General features: G+C 40.5%; 3 protein-coding genes across 4 annotated transcripts; 2 read left to right on the forward strand and 1 right to left on the reverse strand.

Annotated features, from left to right (window-relative positions):
- Window positions 1-756: 756 nt before the first annotated feature.
- Window positions 757-8277, reverse strand: paqr4a (progestin and adipoQ receptor family member IVa). Its single transcript, XM_031318825.2, has 3 exons — window positions 7165-8277; window positions 4237-4455; window positions 757-1539 (listed from the first exon to the last, which is right to left on the reverse strand). The coding sequence occupies exons 1-3, from the start codon at window positions 7436-7438 to the stop codon at window positions 1106-1108; spliced, it is 927 nt and encodes a 308-aa protein (XP_031174685.1). The 5' UTR covers window positions 7439-8277; the 3' UTR covers window positions 757-1105.
- Window positions 8278-10908: 2631 nt separating this feature from the next.
- Window positions 10909-14417, forward strand: LOC116063875 (perforin-1-like). Its single transcript, XM_031318874.1, has 5 exons — window positions 10909-11005; window positions 11967-12542; window positions 12698-12836; window positions 12935-13146; window positions 13351-14417. The coding sequence occupies exons 2-5, from the start codon at window positions 12010-12012 to the stop codon at window positions 14228-14230; spliced, it is 1764 nt and encodes a 587-aa protein (XP_031174734.1). The 5' UTR covers window positions 10909-11005; window positions 11967-12009; the 3' UTR covers window positions 14231-14417.
- A 1433-nt stretch (window positions 14418-15850) lies between these two features.
- LOC116063874 (perforin-1-like) lies at window positions 15851-21401 on the forward strand. 2 transcript variants are annotated; one of them, XM_035996404.1, is made up of 6 exons: window positions 15851-16014; window positions 17970-18545; window positions 18673-18811; window positions 18899-19110; window positions 19241-20104; window positions 20323-21401. In XM_035996404.1, the coding sequence occupies exons 2-6, from the start codon at window positions 18013-18015 to the stop codon at window positions 20354-20356; spliced, it is 1782 nt and encodes a 593-aa protein (XP_035852297.1). In that variant the 5' UTR covers window positions 15851-16014; window positions 17970-18012; the 3' UTR covers window positions 20357-21401. The 2 variants fall into 2 exon arrangements, with proteins under 2 accessions (XP_035852297.1, XP_031174733.1); XM_031318873.2 differs by having other exon boundaries at window positions 19241-21401.
- Window positions 21402-21544: the final 143 nt, after the last annotated feature.

Consider the following 21544-nt stretch of genomic DNA (forward strand, 5'->3'; position numbering starts at 1 on the left):
CGACTTTGCTTATTCCCATAAGCAAAAGTTTAGCGAACAATAATGCCATTGAACAACACAGTTTGTAAACTATTGCACTTTTTCTCTTTTTTCTGATTTCTTAAAAATGCCTAAATATCATTGGCAAGGAGCTCAGGTGCAATGGAAACTGTTAACACTGCACAATTGATTGTAATGTGTGGTGCAAGCCACCTAAAGCAAGTAAACTCATTGCCAACATGCTGGCACACTCAGGAATGAACCCCCTCACCCATCTTCATTTCCTCGTCATCTTGTGACATTAAGGACAAATCAGACTGACACACACATAAAGAAAAAAACAGTAGCAGAAAACAAGGACACACGGACAAAACAACCAGTCTTGTAAAACTCAGTCAGTTGGACGTAGTGAAAACTATGAGCGCTTTGTGCAGCACTTGCAGTATGTACATGTAGTATAAAAATATAGGTGTGAGGGTGTCTGACTGTGTGTAGTGTGTGTGATGTGCATGTGTTGAGATATGGATGTGCTGCATAGGTAGCAACAGTGACATCTGAGAGGACTTGAGCATGCAATATCTTCTAGCCACAGACTGTGGTAACCAACCACATCAGATAATGCTCAAGTAAAACTTCTATTATTAAGTAAAGGCTTTATACTCAGCAGTAAACTTTTACTAGATCCTTTACGTAAGACTTTCCAGTGTTCAATACTCAGTTAAATTTAATGTTTAAAATATTTCAATTTTGCTGTGTGTGTGTGTGTGTGTGTGTGTGTGTGTGTGTGTGTGTGTGTGTGTGTGTGTGTGTGCGTGTGTGCGTGTGTGTGTGTGTCCGTATACACCTGTGAGTGACAGAGTCAAAATGCTTGTGCGTGTTACTTGACATACTTGCCTACATTCGCACAAAGTAACAAGATGGATGTAGATATGAACATTCTGAGTTTAAGTGCATGAGGTGAACACATGCACAGAGAACATATTGTCTCACCTCACTGCATCAGTTCCCCCTGAATACCCTCCTTCTCTTTCCCTCTGCAGACACCCCCATCCCCTCAGAGGTCCTATAACCTTACATCCCAGTGCTCCTTGTAAGGGGTGGGGGCTACGGGGGGGGGGGGGGGGGGTCAGTCTGAGGGACAGTTGTAGCTGTTGATCCACAGCAGGTCATCCAGCACACCCCAGTGTAGGTAAAGGATGGAGCCTACCACCAGTACATGCATGATCTGGTGGCTGTTGCACCAGTAGTCAAAGAGGCCTGGGCGGAAGCGCTCCGGGATGCGCATGATGTTGATGACCCCGCCCAGCACCGCCAGCGCATCCATCATGAGGAAGTGGCGTAGCGAGGTGGGGCTGCCGCCACCCAAGCCCACCCCGCGAAGCAAGAAGAAGGAGAAGCGGAATACCGCCTGCCAGGCGAAGGAGCGCAATCGGCGAACGCTGCTCCGAGCCGTGACGGCGCAGTAGATGGCGTGGCTGGACAGCAGGATGTAGACTAACAGGGCCACAGTGCGGATGAACGGGTAGCACAGCAGCGTGCTGTAGACAATGGGCAGCGCCCCTGAGACAAGAAAACACACAAAGGAGAGTCAGCATAGAGAGGGAGCATTGATGCCAGACTCAGCAGCAATGTAACGCCTGGTGCAAGCCACAGCGCACACAGGTCAAATTGTTTGAACCCAGTGTGACAGAGCTCTTTCAGAGTGGTGAGCAGCACTCAGATCCTCTGCCTGACTGTGTTAAATGCAGCACTCAACTCATATAAAGGTCATGTGGAAGCTTCATATGAAACTACGCTTTCCAGATGTGGAGACTTGGGTGAAATAAAAAAAATAAAAAACTGAGGATGAATATTTGCTGAAATGGAGAACAAAATTAAGTCCATATGGAGAGCACTTTAGGTACAGCAGAGGAGGGTTGACTTTGTAGGCTGAAAACGGTTCCGTTTTATTAGACTCATCTAGAGGCTTAAGGTCATTCCTTTAGCCGATGAACAGACAATTAATCAGTAACTACTTTGATATTAGTTTGTCATTTTTTTAAAGCAGAACTTTTTTTCCAATTCCAGATTCTCAAATATGAGGATTTGCTGATTTTCTCTGATTTATATCATAGTAACTTGAATATCTTTGGGTTTTGGACGGCTGCTGCAGTGGTTAGCACTGTGACAGCAAGAGAGTTCCAGGTTAGAAACTGGCTTGGTGACTTTCTGTGTGGAGTTTGCATGTTCTCCCCATGTCAGCGTGGGTTTTCTCCGACAGTCCAATGACACGCAGGTTGTTGACTCTAAATTGCCCGTAGGTGTGAATGTGAGTGTGAATGGTTGTCTGTCTCTATTGGCGTTTTTCCATTACATGGTACCTTCTCGACTCGCCTCGACTCTACTCACCTCGACACACTGTGCGTCCGTTTTCCATTGCAGATTTTAGTACCGCCTCAGCGTGGCTGGTCGTCTTATGCCGGGTCGACGCACCGAGGCTCCACGCAGAGCTTTCGCCGTAGCCTATGATGTTCATACTTGTGCGCTGGTGTGTGTGTCGAGCCAGCATGTGTGTGTGTACGTAGGCTACGGCGAAAGCTCTGCCTGGAGCCTCCGCAGAACTGTAAAACAAGCGGCGCCGCAGTAAACTGCGACACACACACAGAACGTCGAAGGTGTGTGTTGTTGCCACAGCCAGAAGACACATTTTGTTTAAAATGAAGCTGGAGGCATAAAAAAAAAAACACAGCTGGCTAAACTATTTAAAAATGGCGGGTTTGTTCAGGACACCCCCGTCTGTCGCTTTCACGTCACCTTTTCGACTCACCTCAGCTCGCTTGGAACCTCGACTGAGGTGGTACTAAAAAAGGTACCTGTTAGCAGGTACCAGGTACTTTTTTTCGTAATGGAAAACCAAAAAAGGCGAGTAGAGTCGAGGCGAGTCGAGCAGGTACCGTGTAATGGAAAAGCGCCATAAGTGTCAACCCTGTGATTGTCTGGCGACCTGTCCAGGTTACCCGCCTCTTGCCTAATGTCAGCTTGGATAGGTTCCAGCCCCCCCGCGACACTAAATAAAATAAGCATTTACAGATGACGGATGGACAGATAGGTTTCGGACTGTTTTTGGACAAAGTGAATAAATCAAAATGACTAATAAATTAATCAAGAAATAACGATAAAAAAAATTAGCTGCAATATTTGCAGCCCTAGAATCATCCTGCCAGAATATTCTTGATGATTACCTATTCTGTGTCAATAAATAAGTTGTCACTATCAGTTTAAAAGAAATGAAAAGCTAAATTTTTGGTATTAAATCTAAATTAGCAGTGGTTAATATTGTCTCTAACGTAAATAAATATTGGTAAAGTAAATATGATGGCCAAGCAGGTGGAGCCATTTATTGTTAATTGGACTTAGCAGGAACAGCTGCATCAAATGAATGCAGCATTTAATTTGTATGATGATATTATAAAACAGATATCCACTCCCATGTCACGATATTAATTATTACTGTATTATTATCAGAATGATATTATGGCCGAGTTAAATTGTTTGTACAAATACATGAAAAACATTTCACTTGTCATTTTAATTTTAAAGGTCCCATGACATGCTGCTTTTTTGATGCTTTTATATAGGCCTTAGTGGTCCCCTAATACTGTATCTGAAGTCTCTTCATTCAGCCTTGGTGCAGAATTACAGCCACTAGAGCCAGTCCCACAATGAGCTTTCCTTAGGACGTGCCATTTCTGTGTCTGTAGCTTTAAATGCTATTGAGGAGGAGAGAGGGGGGGGCAAGGTGGAGGGTGGGGGTGTGGCCTTGACCAACTGCCATGCTTTGCTTGTTTACAAGCCATGATGTCTCTCTCTTTCTCATGGGCGGGCCAAATTCTCTGGGCAAGCAAAGCAGAGAAAGGGGCGGTAACCTTTCCCCTTATGACATCATAAAGGGACGATTCCAGATCAGCCCATCTGAGCTTTCATTTTCTCAAAGGCAGAGCAGGATACCCAGGGCTCGGTTTACACCTATCGCCATTTCTAGCCACTGGGGGACCATAGGCAGGCTGGGGGAACTAATATTAATGTTAAAAAACCTCATAAAGTGAAATGTTCATGCCATGGGACCTTTAATGTGATAATACAGGCACCATGGACAGATCAATAACCATTTTAGAACTTGGATCATTGCTTACATTGGCCAGTTGACTTAGTAGTCAAATATGTTCTGACAAATTGATAAACGGTGAAGAAATCTGCTGAGCTTCCAAGAACGCTTACCCAATGTGTTGATCATGCAGATTCCACACACGTCGAGTTTAAGGAGGGTGTGGTAGACGGGCTCCCCTCCCTCGTGGTTCATGAAGAGGTGGTAGAGCACAGAGCCCAGCTGGGGCGAGAGGCAAGCAAGGAAATGCACCACGCCCAACCACGTGACGCTGATCTGAGACCAGGGGATGTGGAGAGGAAGCAGCACCAGGAAGCAAACCAAAGGGATGCCTGGAAATAGGAAGGGCAGAGAAACAGAGACAGCACAGTTGTTAGAGTAGACTTTACCTCAGCTGTAATTAAAGTTGAAGCTCATGTGTAGCTCCTGTCAAGGCTCAACACAAACAAATGGGAATGCCTTTGTTGCACTCAGTGTCATGTACAAATCGAGTTTACTTTTTGTGCAAAATTTGTAAAGCAACACATATATATATATATATATATATATATATATATATGTATAACATACACATATATAAAGACAAAAAGCTCCCACTAAATTCTTATTTTTATGCCATATTCCAAATGGCTCCAATGTAAGTTTCTCTATTCGGCAAGGGAGAGGCGTTCAGTGCTATGTGAGCAAAAAATCCAGACCTTGAAATTTGATCCACATACAGTTGTGACGATCATTTATCACTCTACGCCACACATATTGCACTCCCTTCCCCTTTTTATGCTCACTCGGCCTTTCCCAATGTCAAGGCATTTGTCCCAGCCAGGTGATACTGGCAATGCCTTCTACTGTAACACATCTATTTTAAGTGTGTTAGCTCTGCTCCTCCCCCCACTCGTCCTGAGCTGACCGGCCGTTCTCAGTCCCACTCAGAGTTGAATACAGTAGGGAGGACCTCCTCTGAAGGCATGGACGCGGTGAAGCGTCTGAGAGCTGAGCCGCGGGCACGATGTTTTCAGTTTATATGCAAAACAAACCAGCTCATGAAACTTACCTGAAATATTACAACACAATAAAAAAAAAAAACAATGTTCCGCCTGAGTTATGAGCACAGCTCTGCATCTACTCTTCTAAATTTGGAGAATTGGACAAAAGCTCATTAGATTAAACATCACTGCCTTATATAGGCAATGATCTTACTGGTGTATGTGAGGTAACATGCTCAGCTGACATCACTGGTGTAATAAAGACTTCCAAGGCCACTTCCCTTATGATCACTACTGCAATTTATTCAGTGACTGCTCGCAGGTGGAAGTGAATTGATGACCTTTAGAATGAGGAAGTTGTCAGATTCTCAGAAGTCTGTAAACACACAGATGATGTATTTTGATGGTAGTAACAGGTCACACTAATGTGTAGTAACAGGTCATGCTAATGTGTAGTAATAGGTCATGCTAATGTGTGCCATGCTATATTGGCTGTCTAATCATATCAGATTGAAAGCAGAATAACACCATGACGCTAACAAGCCGATACATCAGTCTCACCTCTGGCTGCATAGATTAACACATTAATACAATTAATTTTGGCTTGCGCCAACCTATTTAAGGAATGGCATACTATTGTGTAACCATGACATTTTGGACCAGATGAAAAGTCTACTCCCGGCAATTTCCATTATGTGCAGTTCAACTAAACAGACAAACATTTATGTCTAGCTTCTGCTTGTTAAAATAGCCTACATAAAATAAGGCTTCTTTAAAATTGAATTAATCATACTAAACTCTTCAATTTGACACACATATAAGTTACAAAGCATGGAGCATTAATTAAAATGAAAAGTGGTTCTCTATGCTCGCCATTGCGTGGATAACTTGGGTGAAAAATTGTGGCAACTTTTAAAGTGACTAACACTACTGTTAGAAGTATTCAGGTCTTTTACTTAAGTAAAAATAGCATTACAACAGTGTAAAAATACTCCATTACTAGTAAAAGTCCTGCATTCAAAATCATATTAGTAGAGTAAAAGTACTTGTTATGCAGACAAACAGCCCCTGTGATTGTTGTAGGCCTATATCATAATGCATGGATAAATGTTATTGATGCATTAATGTGGAAGTAGCATTTACACTAACTGTTTTACTTTTAGTGCAGCTGGTTGAGCTGGAGCAAATTCTAACCACAATATAGAGCTCTATTAATCAATAAGTCGAAACACAAACATAATCGGCAGCTATTTTGATAATCAATTAATCGTTTCATTTTTCAAGCAAAACCAGTGGGAAAAAATGTCAAACACACTCTGTTCCAGCTTCTCAAATGAAAGGATTTGCTGTTTTTGTTTGTCACATACCACTGAAATCTGAATACCTTTGGATTTTGGCCTGTTTGTCAGACAAAACAAGACAATTTGAAGAGATCACCTTGGGCTCTGGGAAGTTGTAATTTTTGAGGGGATTATACACATTATACGCTGTTGGGTAGTTTTATCTTGAAATATGGGTCATATTTTCTAACTTGATCATGTGTTGTGTATGCAAAATCATAATCTAAACTAGTAACTACAGCTGTCTAATACATTTAGTGAAAAGTAGATTAAAAGTACATTGTTTCCTTCTAAAATGTAGTGGACTGGAAGTATGAAGTAACAAATACTCAAGTGAAGTGCCTCAAAATTGTACAGTACATTCCCTGAGTAGATGTTATTAGTCACAAAAACCAGTCTGCCATCACTCTCAAATTGATTGGCATGTATTTTAATACATGGACAAACACTATAAAAGAAATAAATATAATGTTTACTCATTAAGACCAATACTTCAAATATGAATTTGGCTCAAATATGTGGTCACTACTAAAGGTTTAAGTCATGTTTGCCATCCTGACCGATTTTCGGGCTCTAGTGCAATGTCTGGCTTAGCATCCTTCCGCAGGTACAGTATCTGTACTGTATCTGTACTGCTGTGGGTTAATGCTTAAAGTCACACCGGTTACCAAAATCTCACCTGCTGACAAAGCAGTTAATGCAGAATTCCTGTACTTACCGTGAGTGTATATGTTTCCAAGTTCATTGTGCAGGTAAAACAAGCTTCTTATGCAGTCTTGCACAGAGGAGCTTGGCCGGTATCCCGTTAGGACGTATTTGTTAAACTGTAGATGTGGAGGTGAACTCGCCCAGTCCAGAAGCCTTGGTCCATTTAAAATTGCCATAGCAAACAAGCCCGTTAAAAGGACGCCGCCAAAAAAGTAAAAAACAGACTGTACACCTATGTACACATTTAATAGGATTATTGCGACTAAAACCTTGTGGGATACCATTGGTGCTGTTTAGGGGTTCTATATTGTGCTAATAGCCTCCTAGCTTGCACTGGCAAGCTCACTTCAAGTCTCTCAGCAAGCAGCCGCTTGCAACCGCTGTTTGCTTTGAACCGCCGGTACCTGTGAGAGTGTCACCCGCAAGGCTGGAGACAGACTCGGCCAGCCACATACATGGTGCGAGCTCGGGACGGTCATTACATTTGGCATCTAAATAATGTCTGGGTAGCACCTAACAGCTTTGAGCGGTTAAGGGGCAAAATGACCCTCGTCATGTTAAAGCCACTTCCTCATTAGTTAGCATTCCAGTGCAGCAGCACGGGCATGAACGCGTCCCAGGCAGGGATGCTGTGGGTGTTTGAGTGTGAGCCGCGCGTCCATCCAACTCCAGATGATGCTAGCTTGATCCTAGCGGTCAGATTTGCAACAGAGGACTAGCGGGTCATACCTTTACTTTAATGACAGAAAACGGGCTCCATATGGCCGGATCAGTTCCGTTGATGCGGGCTAGCTTTCGTAACGCTTAAAAAAAACACAAAAAACAGATCAGATCTGTGATACTGGAGCGGAGATTTTAGGAAAGACTGCGGGCTAGCAAGCCGCCGGGCACTCGGCTACCGATGTCCTGTGACTGGAGATGAAAAAGCTGATATTTGAGCCGGGTGACTCCAAACACACGAGATCCGGTCCGTAACGCTTATGTTCACTTTCTTCAACATCTGTTTTATCCAATTGTTTCCCACCATTATTTCTGGCTGGCCGTATTCCTTGAAATGCGGTGCCTTCCCTGGCGGCCTTTAATTCCCCTGCATCGCCTTTAATGTCAAGCTACAAAGAACAACAACGACGACACTTCCGCTCATTGATTTCAAAATAAAATATACATATACAAAGCACAGACATTTAAATAAAGACTGCATTACATTTAAATAAAGACTGCATTTCGTGCCACCGATATCTTATCATAGATGCGTTTCAGGCAATTTTGCAAGGCCCTTATAATTAGTCATATTAAATATTATTTTCAAACAGTTGTTAAAGCAAGGCAATGTGCTCAGCAAGAACATGCCTGTTCTTTGCTCAGTTGAGTTTACCTAAACATCATGGTTAACATAAATACAAAAGATGCTGCTAATAATGATACCTTTAGGGAGGCCTAAATCAAATCTTTGCTTTTGGGCCACTACTAACCCTCCATTTCTCCACTCCCGCCCTGTGTACATTATGTACTCTTAATCGGTAGGCCTACTCCTGCTCTGGAATAATACAATCTAGCTCCAGATTTTCTTTTTGGTAATTACAGAAAATACAACTTTATTAACGAATATGCACTGTGTGAGAACAATATGAAATACAAATCTTAAATGCAGGGATCCTCTTATAGGACTAGGCACACAAGAGTACAGGATCCATCTTAGTTGTTGGTGTGTATTCTCTAGCAAATTTGGCAATTAACCAAACCAACAGATACGCAGTGAATCTAGGACTTTTTCTGGGGCTATAAAATTAAAATACAATTAGGCCTATATAAAAAAGCGTTCTTTTCACTGTTAGTCTTGTTTGCTGTTACAGGTCATTTATCATCATCAGATTCACAATTACAGTTTAAAAAACATTTAAAAGTTACATATAGTTACTTTAAAAAGGAAAATATATGTTTTCAATACACTTTTATATAAAGATACAATTTTATTTTGAAGGCAAACTCTTTTAACTTCTGGTCTAATTCTGTTTTACTGGGACTAGTTTCATGCTGCTTGGCGGCACTGGCAGTTAAATGCCAACACTGACTGAGCTACAGCTGCCTTCAATTCAGCCGGAAATATTGCAGCTGCCACCTGAGCTCACATGATAAACACAAAGAACACGATTATTATTTGTAAGTTAATAATATACAGAATAATAATAATTACAGAATATGCATAGAAATTCTGATAGTCTCAGATCTGAATCATGAGAGAATCTATTGCTGCTGCAAGTCTATAAATGAGTCACTGTCCAGACATGAGTTTGCGTGCAATGCTCAAATCCCATATATGCTACGTGTTGCTTGACTTCTAATTACAAACAACGACAACATTACTGTCATTATGGGGTCAATTTGCTATTATTACTGCAAAAAAGCAATAGATGCACTTCTTATTAGACGTTTCCAAAGAGCACTTGTAATCCTGTAATGGCAGAGAACTGCTGAGGATCTGGATGAATCACACCACCTCCACCTCTCACCCCTCTCTGCTGCTTTGACCTTATGACATGTAGCCGCCTACGACACCTCTGTGACACTGTGCTGAACAAGACCCCCTATTACTCTGAAAACCCACATGTCACACGTTAAGCAGATGTGGTTAACATTTCTACAGAAAGCAAGAGAGAAGTGAAGGATATAACAATATATATTTTGTATGCCTTCATATCATGTTTCATACATTTTATAGTTCCTCTCCTACATGCAGTGGTGCTTTATACATCTGTTTTATGCTGATAAAAAAAATATTTTTTCATATGAATCGCTGCATTTATCATTTTTCAGTTTTTTGTGTTGCCTTATCTGTAATATATTACACTACCTGTACTATAAATGCTCTTACAACCCATACATATTTATACAACTGTTCCCACTGTATATATCTCACCTCTAGTGTATTCATATTTATGCTGCTGCACTATACAGTATATTTTGCCTACTTGCTACCCATGTTCATACTGTTTTCTTACTGTATATATCTAGGCATATTCATATCCATCCCTTACTGTTTATTATTATTTATATATACTTCTATACATATGTATAATACTCTGTACTGTTTTTTGCAAATCTGGTTGGATGATTAACTGCATTTCGATGTCTCAGTACTGCAATGACAATAAAGTTGAATATAATATAACAATATATTGTAATGGTTTCTTATATAATCCATTCATTTCTCCATATTAGATTTACTTTTGTTTAGCATGTATACATTAATAATATTTTGTATGTTAAAATGGTCAGACATGGCTCTATTTTGTTTTTATATTTTAATGTAGATTAATTTTCTTTTCCATGTCAGTATTTGCTGCTGAAATACACCAATTTTCCTAAAGTGGCTCACTAAAATGTTATCTCATTGTATCCTTTACAACAACTAAATTGATCATAAGTGTCACAGGCCCTGTTTGGACCTGCTTTTAAAATCTGTTCTAAATGATCTTATCACTTAAGACCACTTTTGGAGGTGGTCTGGGCTGCATATGTCCACATTCTTTTAGCAGTGTGTACGCGAATGTGTCCGGGCCACATTAAGGACCGACACACACACACACACACACACACACACACAACAATAAAAAAAAAACTATTTTTACAAAATATGTAGGCTATCTATTTATCAGAAATGACTAGGTGTTTATTTGCATGTAGAGCGGGGGAGTGAGAGCTGATCACAAGTGGTCACCTCACCCTCCCCTCTCACTGTCACCTCACAACCCCATCACGTCCTGCCCTGTTTACTTGTCTATAAAAACATAAAGTAAAAATGTTGATGCACAGTCGGAGTCACACATTCAGTGTGAACGTGAGAGACAAAGGTGAGTCTATGCTGATTTGCTTATTTAAAAAAAAAAAAAAAAAAATATATATATATATATATATATATATATATATATATATATATATATCCGTCAAGAGTCTCCCTATTCACTCTGTCGTAAACTTTATGCTCCTTCCTGACTTTCAAAGACTAAACATTGGTGCAAGTCGATGCGATCTTTATGAGTGGGTTTGTCCAGTCTTTGTGGTTTCAGCTAGTCTTCAGGTTTGTTTCAAGCTTTAGAGGTGGCTCTAACATAGCTTAAAACAGAGGGATCCAGAGAGGGTTTTCTTTAACAGTGGCATGTTGAAAATTGGAGGGGAAAATATCGGTAGACCAACACTCGAAAATACTGCTTTTAGGCAGATGCATGATTTTGAAAGTGCTTTGACAGCGCTTTAACAGATGATTTAACCCTTGTGTTGTCTTCCCGTCGACCATGCCACTTTTTGTTTTTCTGGGCCAAAATTTAAAATTAAAACTTTTTTTTCAATGTTTTGGTCATCTTTTTCAACACTTTTGTCGCTTTTCCCAGTATTTTTGTCACTTTTTTTGTAAATATGTTCTTTTATCAATTTCTTGTTCTTTTTATCAATGCTATAAAATTGAATAAAACATCCAAATTAAATAAAAAAAGGAGTGAACTGATCATTTATTTTATTATGAAGAGCGTTGTATGGAACCATCCAGGTTATTTTTATTTATTTTTTTGAAAATTTGGCTGAAAGAAACCCAAATTTCTGATATAGAAACTTTTTGAAAATGGGTCAGATAACAACAGGAGGACAACAGGAGGGTTAACTGAAGTGACTGAGTATGGTGTTAATCTTAAGTTATTTAAACCTGTTCATTACTACTTCAGTGTGGTATTCTATAGTAGTTTAGTCCTGTTGAACCAGAAACTTGCAGTGGTGTAGTAATAGATGGCTTCACTTGCTCATGAAACATTTCTTTTTCAGGATAAACCATCAGTTTGCATCCACTACCCAACTTAACAGCAACATGTTTCTGTTGAATATTTGCCTCTATTCCAGCCTCGTGCTGTCCCTCCCTCAGTGTACGTATCAATCATGCGTAGAGGGGACACCCAGACAGTGCCTGGATGCAGAATTTGCTCCAGGTACCAATTTGGCTGGTGAAGGCTTTGATATCACCAAAATGGAACGTAAAGGAGCCTTTGTTCTCGACATGAATCAGTGGAAACACAAGGACAAAACGTGCACCCTTTGTAGCAACCCCTATCTGGAAAACAAAAAGCAAAAGCTCCCCTTGTCAGTGGTGGACTGGAGACCAAAGCAGTCCTGCAGCATGAAAGTGGCCAGTACACTCCACCGATCCAGTGAGTCTCTGGTCAGTTCCAGCACCTCTTCTGTTGCAAATAACTGGCAGGTCAATCTAGATCTTAAAGTAGGAAGTAAAGGCGCCTCATTGATGCTAGCTGGTACCCATTCTAAACTAGCTGATTACTCCATGGAAAAAACAAAGAATGACAAGTTCAGCTTCACAAGCCACAGCATGTCCTGTGAGTTCTACAGGTAAGAAGAGGATGACATTTCTCTGCACACTATCCTACAATCAAAGATAAATGCAATGCACAAACTGAATGAACTTTAATGCTCCAATGCAATACTGTTGTATCCATGTTTCATATTGGTCTGTCTCTTCTTGTCTGGTGTTTAACTGTTAACAGCTATAGAGTGTCCGGCACTTCCAAGTTGCACAGAGAATTTCAAAAGGCAGTGAAACAGCTCCCCGAAATCTACAGCCCTGAATACAAGCAACAATTTTACAAACTGATTGACAACTTTGGCACCCATTATGTTACCAAGGTAAACCAAAATTGTTAAAAACAAAAACCAATAAAATAAAATGAACAACAAAGTAATACATTTGCTTATACAGTATGTGTTTAAATATATAATTCCAGGTGAAATTGGGAGGAAGTGTTCTATCTGTGACCAGCATCAGGCAGTGCCAGGCCAGCCTGCAGGGCCTCAGCCTGGAGGAGGTAGAAATGTGCCTGCGAGTTGAGGCGTCCGCCAGCATTAAAGCTACAATAAAAACTCAAACAGAACACTGTAAGAAGGACATTGAGAAGACGGACAAGAAGTCAGCCTTCTCCAGCCTCTTCAACGACAGGTAGAGAACATTTTTGTCTTATATTTTGTTAATTCATTTGTATTTCTAAATTACTATTTCTAACATGTAAAGGCCAGACTTTAATTGCAAGAATTGAAATATGTCAGATTTAAATAAATCTCGCTCCAAATCCAAGACCTAGACTCTAGTGTTGGTCTAATGTTTGCTCTGGCTCAATTCTTTAACTAACTCTCTCCTCTACAGGTTCACAGAAATAAAAGGGGGTTATACTACGGAGCCGGACCTTCTTTTCTCTGCCGACAAAGATCCATCAGCCTACAAAGAATGGCTGAACTCACTATCACAGAACCCAGACATAGTCTCATATTCCCTGGACTCGCTTCACGAATTACTGCCTATTAACACCACTGTCCGTAAGAACCTGCGCTCAGCCATTAGCCATTATATCCTGGAGAAAGGCTTGTTGAAGAACTGCACTGACCGCTGTCAGGCTGGCATCAAGAGCGACCCAAGGGATACCTGTGTCTGCCAATGCCACAATGACCCTGCTGTAAACCAAGACTGCTGCCCGACCCGGAAGGGCATGGCACGGGTCATCATAACTGTACAACGGGCTTCTGGCCTTTGGGGAGACTACTTCACATCCACAGATGGCTACGTGAAGGTATCCCTCAACGGGCAGATGGTCCAACGTTCTCCTGTCATTCACAACAACAACTACCCACGCTGGGCCATGGTCGTCGACCTAGGCCCCCAGGATTTGTCAGCGGGAAGTAAAGTGAGATTTGAAGTGTGGGATCAGGACAACAACTGGGACGACGACCTGCTGGGAAAATGTGAGCAGGCCCTCTCTGCTGGAGTCAAGGAGGATCTCTGTAACCTGCACCATGGCCAACTATTCTACAAATGGGAGGTGAAATGTGCTCCGAGTCTGAGCGGAGATTTATGCAAGGACTATAAACCTTCGCCTATGAGTCAAAGTCTGAAGAGGATGTATGTGTCCCGTCATGCACATCCTGTTCCAAAGGCCATCCTCTTAGAGATGGGTGTGTTTGTGGATGAAACCAGCTCACAGAAAAACCTGAGTCTTATTGCCCAGACTCAAAAGTTTGATATGATATAACAGCCAAGCTTGGCTTTACTGAGGCTTATATTCAAGGTGTTAGCAATTGTTTTTAGTGTATTTAGACATTTTTAATCTAAGCAAAAGGCATCATCCATAACTGTCAATGTCACTGCCATGAAAACTTCACTTTATGAGGTTTTTTTAACATTAATATTAGTTCCCCCAGCCTGCCTATGGTCCCCCAGTGGCTAGAAATGGCGATAGATGTAAACCGAGCCCTGGGTATCCTGCTCTGCCTTTGAGAAAATGAAAGCTCAGATGGGCCGATCTCGGATCTTGCTCCTTATGAGGTCATAAGGGGAAAGGCTACCTCCCCTTTCTCTGCTTTGCCCGCCAAGAGAATTTGGCCCACCCATGGCTTGCAAATAAGCGAAGTGGTAGTTGGTCAAGGCCACACCCCGCCTATATAAAAGCATCCAAAAAGCAGCATGTCATAGGACCTTTAAATCTCTACTGATCAATAAAGATGAGAGGTACGTCAGTTAGGGAAGAATTGACGAAATGTTGAGAAAGTGGCTGCAACTTAACATCAGGAAAATGTCCTCTATATTTTGTTCAGTTTAATTTCCTTTAAGGTCTTCTTGTAGCAAAAATTGAAATTAAATTTGTGTTTGACAGAAGACTTTTGTTTTTATATGCTAGATAGAAAAGATAGTTTCAATATTTTCATATTTGCTCTATCATACAGTGCTCAATATACTGTAGACACTGGCCTGGCCTTTAACAGGTCAGCAAAGCATATGCGGTTGATCATCTAAATGTTTCTGCAATTGTTGAAATGTGAGTTTGATTCAATGCCACTTTTACTGACCTTATTTTGCCTATTTTTTTTTTATCTGTGCATTTTTTTTTTTTTTTTTACATTTTATTGTTTCTATACAGGTATTTATAACCTTGTTCTACTGTGTTTAATACATGTTAATCACATTGTTGCCTTGGTGATTTTTGACGTGAAGTTTGACTCCCATTTCTAAAGAGAGAAGTGAAGAATTGAACAATGAAGCTGTTTAGATCACACATGCAGAGTCTATTACACATGTAACGCCATCATATAAAAAAGCATTATATATTTGATAGTTAGTTTCTCTCCTAGTTGCACTGTTTTTTTCTACATCTCCTCATGCATTTATCAGTTTGCAATGTTTGTTCTCTAGTTATGTTATCTGTAATTACATTTCCTTTTCTCTGTTAATTTCAAATACGTTGATTTCTCCATCTGGGATTTACCTTTCAGTATTCTTAAATAAATGCCTTTTTAACATATGCTAAAATAGTACTAATTCATACTCGTATAGGCTGTTTGTGTATTTTAATTTTGATTATTTGTCTTTGCTGTATCAGTGTTTGCTGCTGAAACACCCCAATTCTATCACAGGGATCATTAAAAATGTCATCCCACCTGATAATTTACAACTATAACATTACTCTGTCTTTGTGATAGTCTCCTGCTCTCACAGAGTATGGCCAAAGCCCACTACCACTTCAGAGAAATGATAGGTTTGTGGTCTATGGTTCATTATTGACTGGAAGGCCAACCTCACTTTCATGTTGTCACTACCCGTTTGCGATGTCTATAGACCACCAGCTCCTCCCCTCAGTACTGGGTCTGCTCAACATTGATGAAACTGTCAAACCACTTTTTCCCTCTGCTCTTTTAAAGACCACTGTCACCTCACCCCCTCACTATCTCTGTGCCTGCTTTTTTGACTTTTAAACGCAAAGCACTGATATTCATGCTCACAGTCAGTTTCACAACTGCAGCGTGAACAGGCAAGACAAAGGTGAGTCTAAGCTGATGTACTCGTATGGAAATATTCTTTCCTGTTATTTAAATATACATAACCGCCTGTGGGTATTTTAATATTGTGTTTTAGCATCGGGTAAACTATTTATTGCTGTATCAGTAAGTAAAGCAATAGTATAGTTTAGTTCTGTCACATTTGTGAGAGCAGTAGTCTTAAACATTCAGTAAGTTATTATACTGTAAGACAAGTCCATTATTTAAAGAGCAAATGTTAACCAAAGCAATTGTGTAGTTGTGATAGTTGTGGAGACTCAAATGCAGTTGTAAAAAGATTGGTCTTAGGACCGGATTTTAAATTTGGCGATGGACCGGAAAAATCTGACAGTATGGGTTAAAATGTTTCACAAACGAATATTTGACTAAGAATGTGGAATGGATTAGAGTAATTGATCAGAAAACCTAAGAAGTCTAAAGATGGAATAGCGGATAAAGAGATCTGAGATATAAACGTGTCAATCCATACAGTGTTTAACAGGCAACAAAAACATCTCTCTATTCTTGTTGCCAGTGAAAAGATTCTTGACAAACCGCAGGAAAGACAAGGATGACTGACTGACTTGCATAAAGAAAGTTACAGCAGTCAAAATGCGAGGATACAAAATATATAAAGTCTCCTGATCCTTAAGTCACATAAGGTTTTATTTTCGCAATAGACCTAATGCTGAAAAAGCTACTACTAATGGTCCCAGGATGAAAAAATTCAAAAACGGCTCCCTTTTGGCTTCGTTTGGACGGCGAAGCCTCATACGTGCGTATCGATGATGTCATCGCCACACCCCTCGACCTCTAACATTATTTAGCTAACGTTAAACATCGCTAAAGTAACTCACGCTCCAGCCGGGACGTAACGTTAACGTTAGCTGCTATGGTTAGCTGTTTATAAAGTGGAAGTAGACAACTTATCAACTAGCTAGCTAATCTGTCTGCTTATCTATTTTATTTTATTGGTTTATTTGATAGGGACCATGCATATTTATGAACATTGTTGTATAAAAACACCATGTAAATATGCCAGAATTAGTACAAATAACTACTTTTCATCTGCAGTCCCTAGGCAGGTAACATAGGACTAACATAGAGACAGCCAGCAGTCATACAGCACTCATTCACTATATATTAAAAAGGTACACATAATGGTGACATATACATTGACAAAACAAACCAAAAAACAAACAAATACATGACGACAAAGAAAGTATTCATCCACCTCTATACTGCATATCAACTCCTTGAACTGATTATAGTAACTAGTCTTTTACAAATGGATCCGTTTGGACGCACATTTTTTTTAACACGGTTCCAGGGAAGACGGGGGAAAAAAAGATTGTTTTGGTACGTGTGGATGTGGCCTTAAAAGGTGCCCTGATGAGTTTTCTTGCAAACAAACAAAAGTTATGTTCGCATTCCGTGTTTCTCACCAAAACACATTGTGTGTATCCTTGAGGTCTAAACAACAGCGTTAAATACATTTCCTTACTCATAAAACATTCATATAAAAACCTTTCTAAAAGCAAACCCAAGTAAAAGCATAATAGGGCCTTGAGGTACACCACAACAGGAAGAATTCAAAGATGGTAGTTATCACTTGTAAGTGAAACTTATCTATTGTGCAGATGAGACTAAACCACAAGGCCTTATCTTAAACTACATGATATAGATGGCCCAAAAGAACAGAATGGTAAACGTTATCAAAAGTAGCAGAGGGGTCTAACACAATTAAAATAACATGATTCCCAATGTCACCAAAGACATTACAAAGTAATTTGTTAGGAGAACAAACTCGTAAAAAAAAAACTGAGCCCAAAAATGTCAAACACGGTCCAAGGAGTGACAGAATTACTATATGTCCAACGATCAAGTAGTAGGGGTGTACTAATACTAATGTACTGCTTCAACGGCTCATGTTTGTTCACTAAAATGTTTCTTTTTCAGGATAAACCATCAGTTTGCATCCACTACCCAACTTAACAGCAACATGTTTCTGTTGAATATTTGCCTCTATTCCAGCCTCGTGCTGTCCCTCCCTCAGTGTACGTATCAATCATGCGTAGAGGGGACACCCAGACAGTGCCTGGATGCAGAATTTGCTCCAGGTACCAATTTGGCTGGTGAAGGCTTTGATATCACCAAAATGGAACGTAAAGGAGCCTTTGTTCTCGACATGAATCAGTGGAAACACAAGGACAAAACGTGCACCCTTTGTAGCAACCCCTATCTGGAAAACAAAAAGCAAAAGCTCCCCTTGTCAGTGGTGGACTGGAGACCAAAGCAGTCCTGCAGCATGAAAGTGGCCAGTACACTCCACCGATCCAGTGAGTCTGTGGTCAGTTCCAGCACCTCTTCTGTGGAAAACAACTGGCAGGTCAATCTAGATGTTAATGTGGGTGAAAAAGGCGGCTCAGTGATGCTAGCTGGTACCCATTCTAAATTGGCTGATTACTCCATGGAAAGAACAAAGAATGACAAGTTCAGCTTCACAAGCCACAGCATGTCCTGTGAGTTCTACAGGTAAGAAGAGGATGACATTTCTTCACACACAAAAATGTTCTTTCCTAGCTCTGAAAATAAATGCAATACTTTTATACACTTGTTTAATATTGGTTTGGTCTTTTATCTGGTGTTTAACTGTTAACAGCTACAGAGTGACCGGCACTCCCAAGTTGCACAGAGAATTTCAAAAAGCAGTGAAACAGCTCCCCAAAATCTACAGCCCTGAATACAAGAAACGATTTTACAAACTGATTGACAACTTTGGCACCCATTATGTTACCAAGGTAAACAAAAAATAAACCAATAAAATAAAATGAACAACAAAGTAAAGCATTTGCTTATGCAGTATGTGTTTAAATATATCATTCCAGGTGAAATTGGGAGGAAGTGTTCTATCTGTGACCAGCATCAGGCAGTGCCAGGCCAGCCTGCAGGGCCTCAGCCTGGAGGAGGTAGAAATGTGCCTGGAAGTTGAGGCGTCCGCCAGCATTAAAGCTACAATAAAAACTCAAGCAAAACACTGCCAGAAGGACATTAACAAGATGGAAAGTAAGACATCCTTCTCCAGCCTCTTCAATGATAGGTATTTTCTCATTTATTTTCTCACAATTTCTGTTTATTTACATACTTTGACTGAATACACTCTTAGAAATAACTATTTTCAAGACCATAAAAGCCAAATTGGCTCAATTCTTTAACTCTCTCCTCTACAGGTTCACAGAAATAAAAGGGGGTTATACCACTGAGCCAGACCTTCTTTTCTCTGCCGACAAAGATCCATCAGCCTACAAAGAATGGCTTAACTCACTACCACAGAACCCAGACATAGTCTCATATTCCCTGGATTCGCTTCACGAATTACTGCCTACTAACACCCCTGTCCGTAAGAACCTGCGCTCAGCCATTAGCCATTATATCCTGGAGAAAGGCTTGTGGAAGAACTGCACTGACCGCTGTCAGGCTGGCATCAAGAGCGACCCAAGGGATACCTGTGTCTGCCAATGCCACAATGACCCTGCTGTAAACCAAGACTGCTGCCCGACCCGGAAGGGCATGGCACGGGTCATCATAACTGTACAACGGGCTTCTGGTCTTTGGGGAGACCACACCACAGCCACGGATGGCTACGTGAAGGTGTCCTTCAACGGGCAGATGGTCCAACGTTCTCCTGTCATTCACAACAACAACTACCCACGCTGGGCCATGGTCGTCGACCTAGGCCCCCAGGATTTGTCAGCGGGAAGTAAAGTGAGATTTGAAGTGTGGGATCAGGACAACAACTGGGACGACGACCTGTTGGGAGAATGTGAGCAGGTCCTCTCTGCTGGAGTCAAGGAGGATCTCTGTAACCTGCAACATGGCCAACTATTCTACAAATGGGAGGTGAAATGTGCTCCGAGTCTGAGCGGAGATTTATGCAAGGACTATAAACCTTCGCCTATGAGTCAAAGTCTGAAGAGGATGTATGTGTCCCGTCATGCACATCCTGTTCCAAAGGCCATCCTCTTAGAGATGGGTGTGTTTGTGGATGAAACCAGCTCACAGAAAAACCTGAGTCTTATTGCCCAGACTCAAAAGTTTGATATGATATAACAGCCATGCTTGGCTTTACTGAGGCTTATATTCAAGGTGTAAGCAACTGTATTTAGTGTATTGACGCGTGTAATCTAAGCAAAAGGCATCATCCATAACTGTCATCCCTTATTAAATCTCTACTGATCAATAAAGATGAGAGGTACATCAGTTAGGGAAGAATTGACAAAATGTTGAGAAAGTGGCTGCAACTCAACATCAGGAAAATGTCCTTTTTATGTCCTTTGTTGATGTGATAGAACACCCATGTTTGGCTTTACGCATGCTTACATAGCAACATTACTCTTTTTATTAAGGTTAATTGAAGCAAAACACTTTATCCATCCTTTATTAAATATCTACTGATCACAATGAATGAGAAGTATGTTGGTTGGGGAGAAGGTATAATGTGTTGACGGCTGCAACTCAATTATGGAAAAAATGTCCTAATACTTGGTATGTTCACTTTGTTTGTTTTGTTTAATTTACATTTAAGTCTGCAGTTTACAATTTCTGTACATGTGTTTGACAGAGTATTGTATAGGCTTTCAGAAATTAACATCAGCAAAAGATTCAGATGACTGAAATCTATTGCTGTTTAAATATTCAAAAGATGTATATTCAAAATGTGAGGTGGGTTGGATCAGGGTAGGACAAGGATCGATTTCAAAGGATTTGCCCACGACCTGGGTTACTCCCAGCCAGGCCGGGACTAACTATGTGATTGGTTGAAAATGACAGTGCAGCAGTCGTCACAGGTTGCCACACACTTTGAAAAAACAACATCAATTTTGTCACACTGTGCTTTATGCTGGGATTTCACCATAGACTGTATAAAACTAGGATTTTCACAGGCAGCTTCAACAGCAGCAGAGCAGAGTGATTCAATTCTTTTTCAAACAGTCCACTGTCAGTGAGTGCCTGGATCTTCACTAGTCTGCCTTTTGCAGAGCGGTAGCAGAGTTTTACAGGCAAAACTGCCAAAAGACGGGTTGAACATTGTCAAACAACCCTGGCCCAACCCCGGTCAGTGGTGTGAAAGAGGTATAAATGTTCTTGCTTGATTTAATGCAGCTTTTACTTATAAACTTATTCATGCCTTATTTGCTGTATATCTTTTTATTTACAGATACAAAAATAACATGCTTCAAGATTGTATGTTTTGTGATTGTGCAATCACATTGTAGCATTTTATTATCTACTGTATACAAACATTTATAATATCTACTAGTGTTTTATGTATTTAAATTAAATTTTGTGTTATTGTTTATTTGTATCCATAATAAAAGCATAATATCTGAACTGTTTGAAGTATTTGATATTTTATTGCATTGTTTTGATCAGAGTGTTCATGATGTTATATTAGGCAGTGTTGCTAGACATCAGAAAGGAAGTGGTAAAACTTCCTGTGTACGGATGAGGCTTCGCTGACACCATTACATAGA

The sequence above is a fragment of the Sander lucioperca genome, chromosome 21 (assembly GCF_008315115.2).
Source record: "Sander lucioperca isolate FBNREF2018 chromosome 21, SLUC_FBN_1.2, whole genome shotgun sequence".
Lineage (NCBI taxonomy): Eukaryota > Metazoa > Chordata > Actinopteri > Perciformes > Percidae > Sander > Sander lucioperca.

What these genes read in the sequence shown, in the direction of transcription:
- LOC116063875 (XM_031318874.1), top strand. Translation starts at nt 12,010, where the DNA reads ATGTTTCTGTTGAATATTTGCCTCTATTCCAGCCTCGTGCTGTCCCTC. An exon ending in ATGTCCTGTGAGTTCTACAG is followed by an intron (nt 12,543 to 12,697) that starts GTAAGAAGAGGA and finishes AACTGTTAACAG; the next exon opens with CTATAGAGTGTCCGGCACTT. An exon ending in TCCAGCCTCTTCAACGACAG is followed by an intron (nt 13,147 to 13,350) that starts GTAGAGAACATT and finishes TCTCCTCTACAG; the next exon opens with GTTCACAGAAATAAAAGGGG.
- paqr4a (XM_031318825.2), bottom strand. Translation starts at nt 7,438, where the DNA reads ATGGTATCCCACAAGGTTTTAGTCGCAATAATCCTATTAAATGTGTAC. An exon ending in TGGAAACATATACACTCACG is followed by an intron (nt 4,456 to 7,164) that starts GTAAGTACAGGA and finishes TCCTATTTCCAG; the next exon opens with GCATCCCTTTGGTTTGCTTC. An exon ending in CTGCATGATCAACACATTGG is followed by an intron (nt 1,540 to 4,236) that starts GTAAGCGTTCTT and finishes TTCTTGTCTCAG; the next exon opens with GGGCGCTGCCCATTGTCTAC.
- LOC116063874 (XM_035996404.1), top strand. Translation starts at nt 18,013, where the DNA reads ATGTTTCTGTTGAATATTTGCCTCTATTCCAGCCTCGTGCTGTCCCTC. An exon ending in TCCAGCCTCTTCAATGATAG is followed by an intron (nt 19,111 to 19,240) that starts GTATTTTCTCAT and finishes TCTCCTCTACAG; the next exon opens with GTTCACAGAAATAAAAGGGG. An exon ending in CTTATTGCCCAGACTCAAAA is followed by an intron (nt 20,105 to 20,322) that starts GTTTGATATGAT and finishes ACTCAACATCAG; the next exon opens with GAAAATGTCCTTTTTATGTC.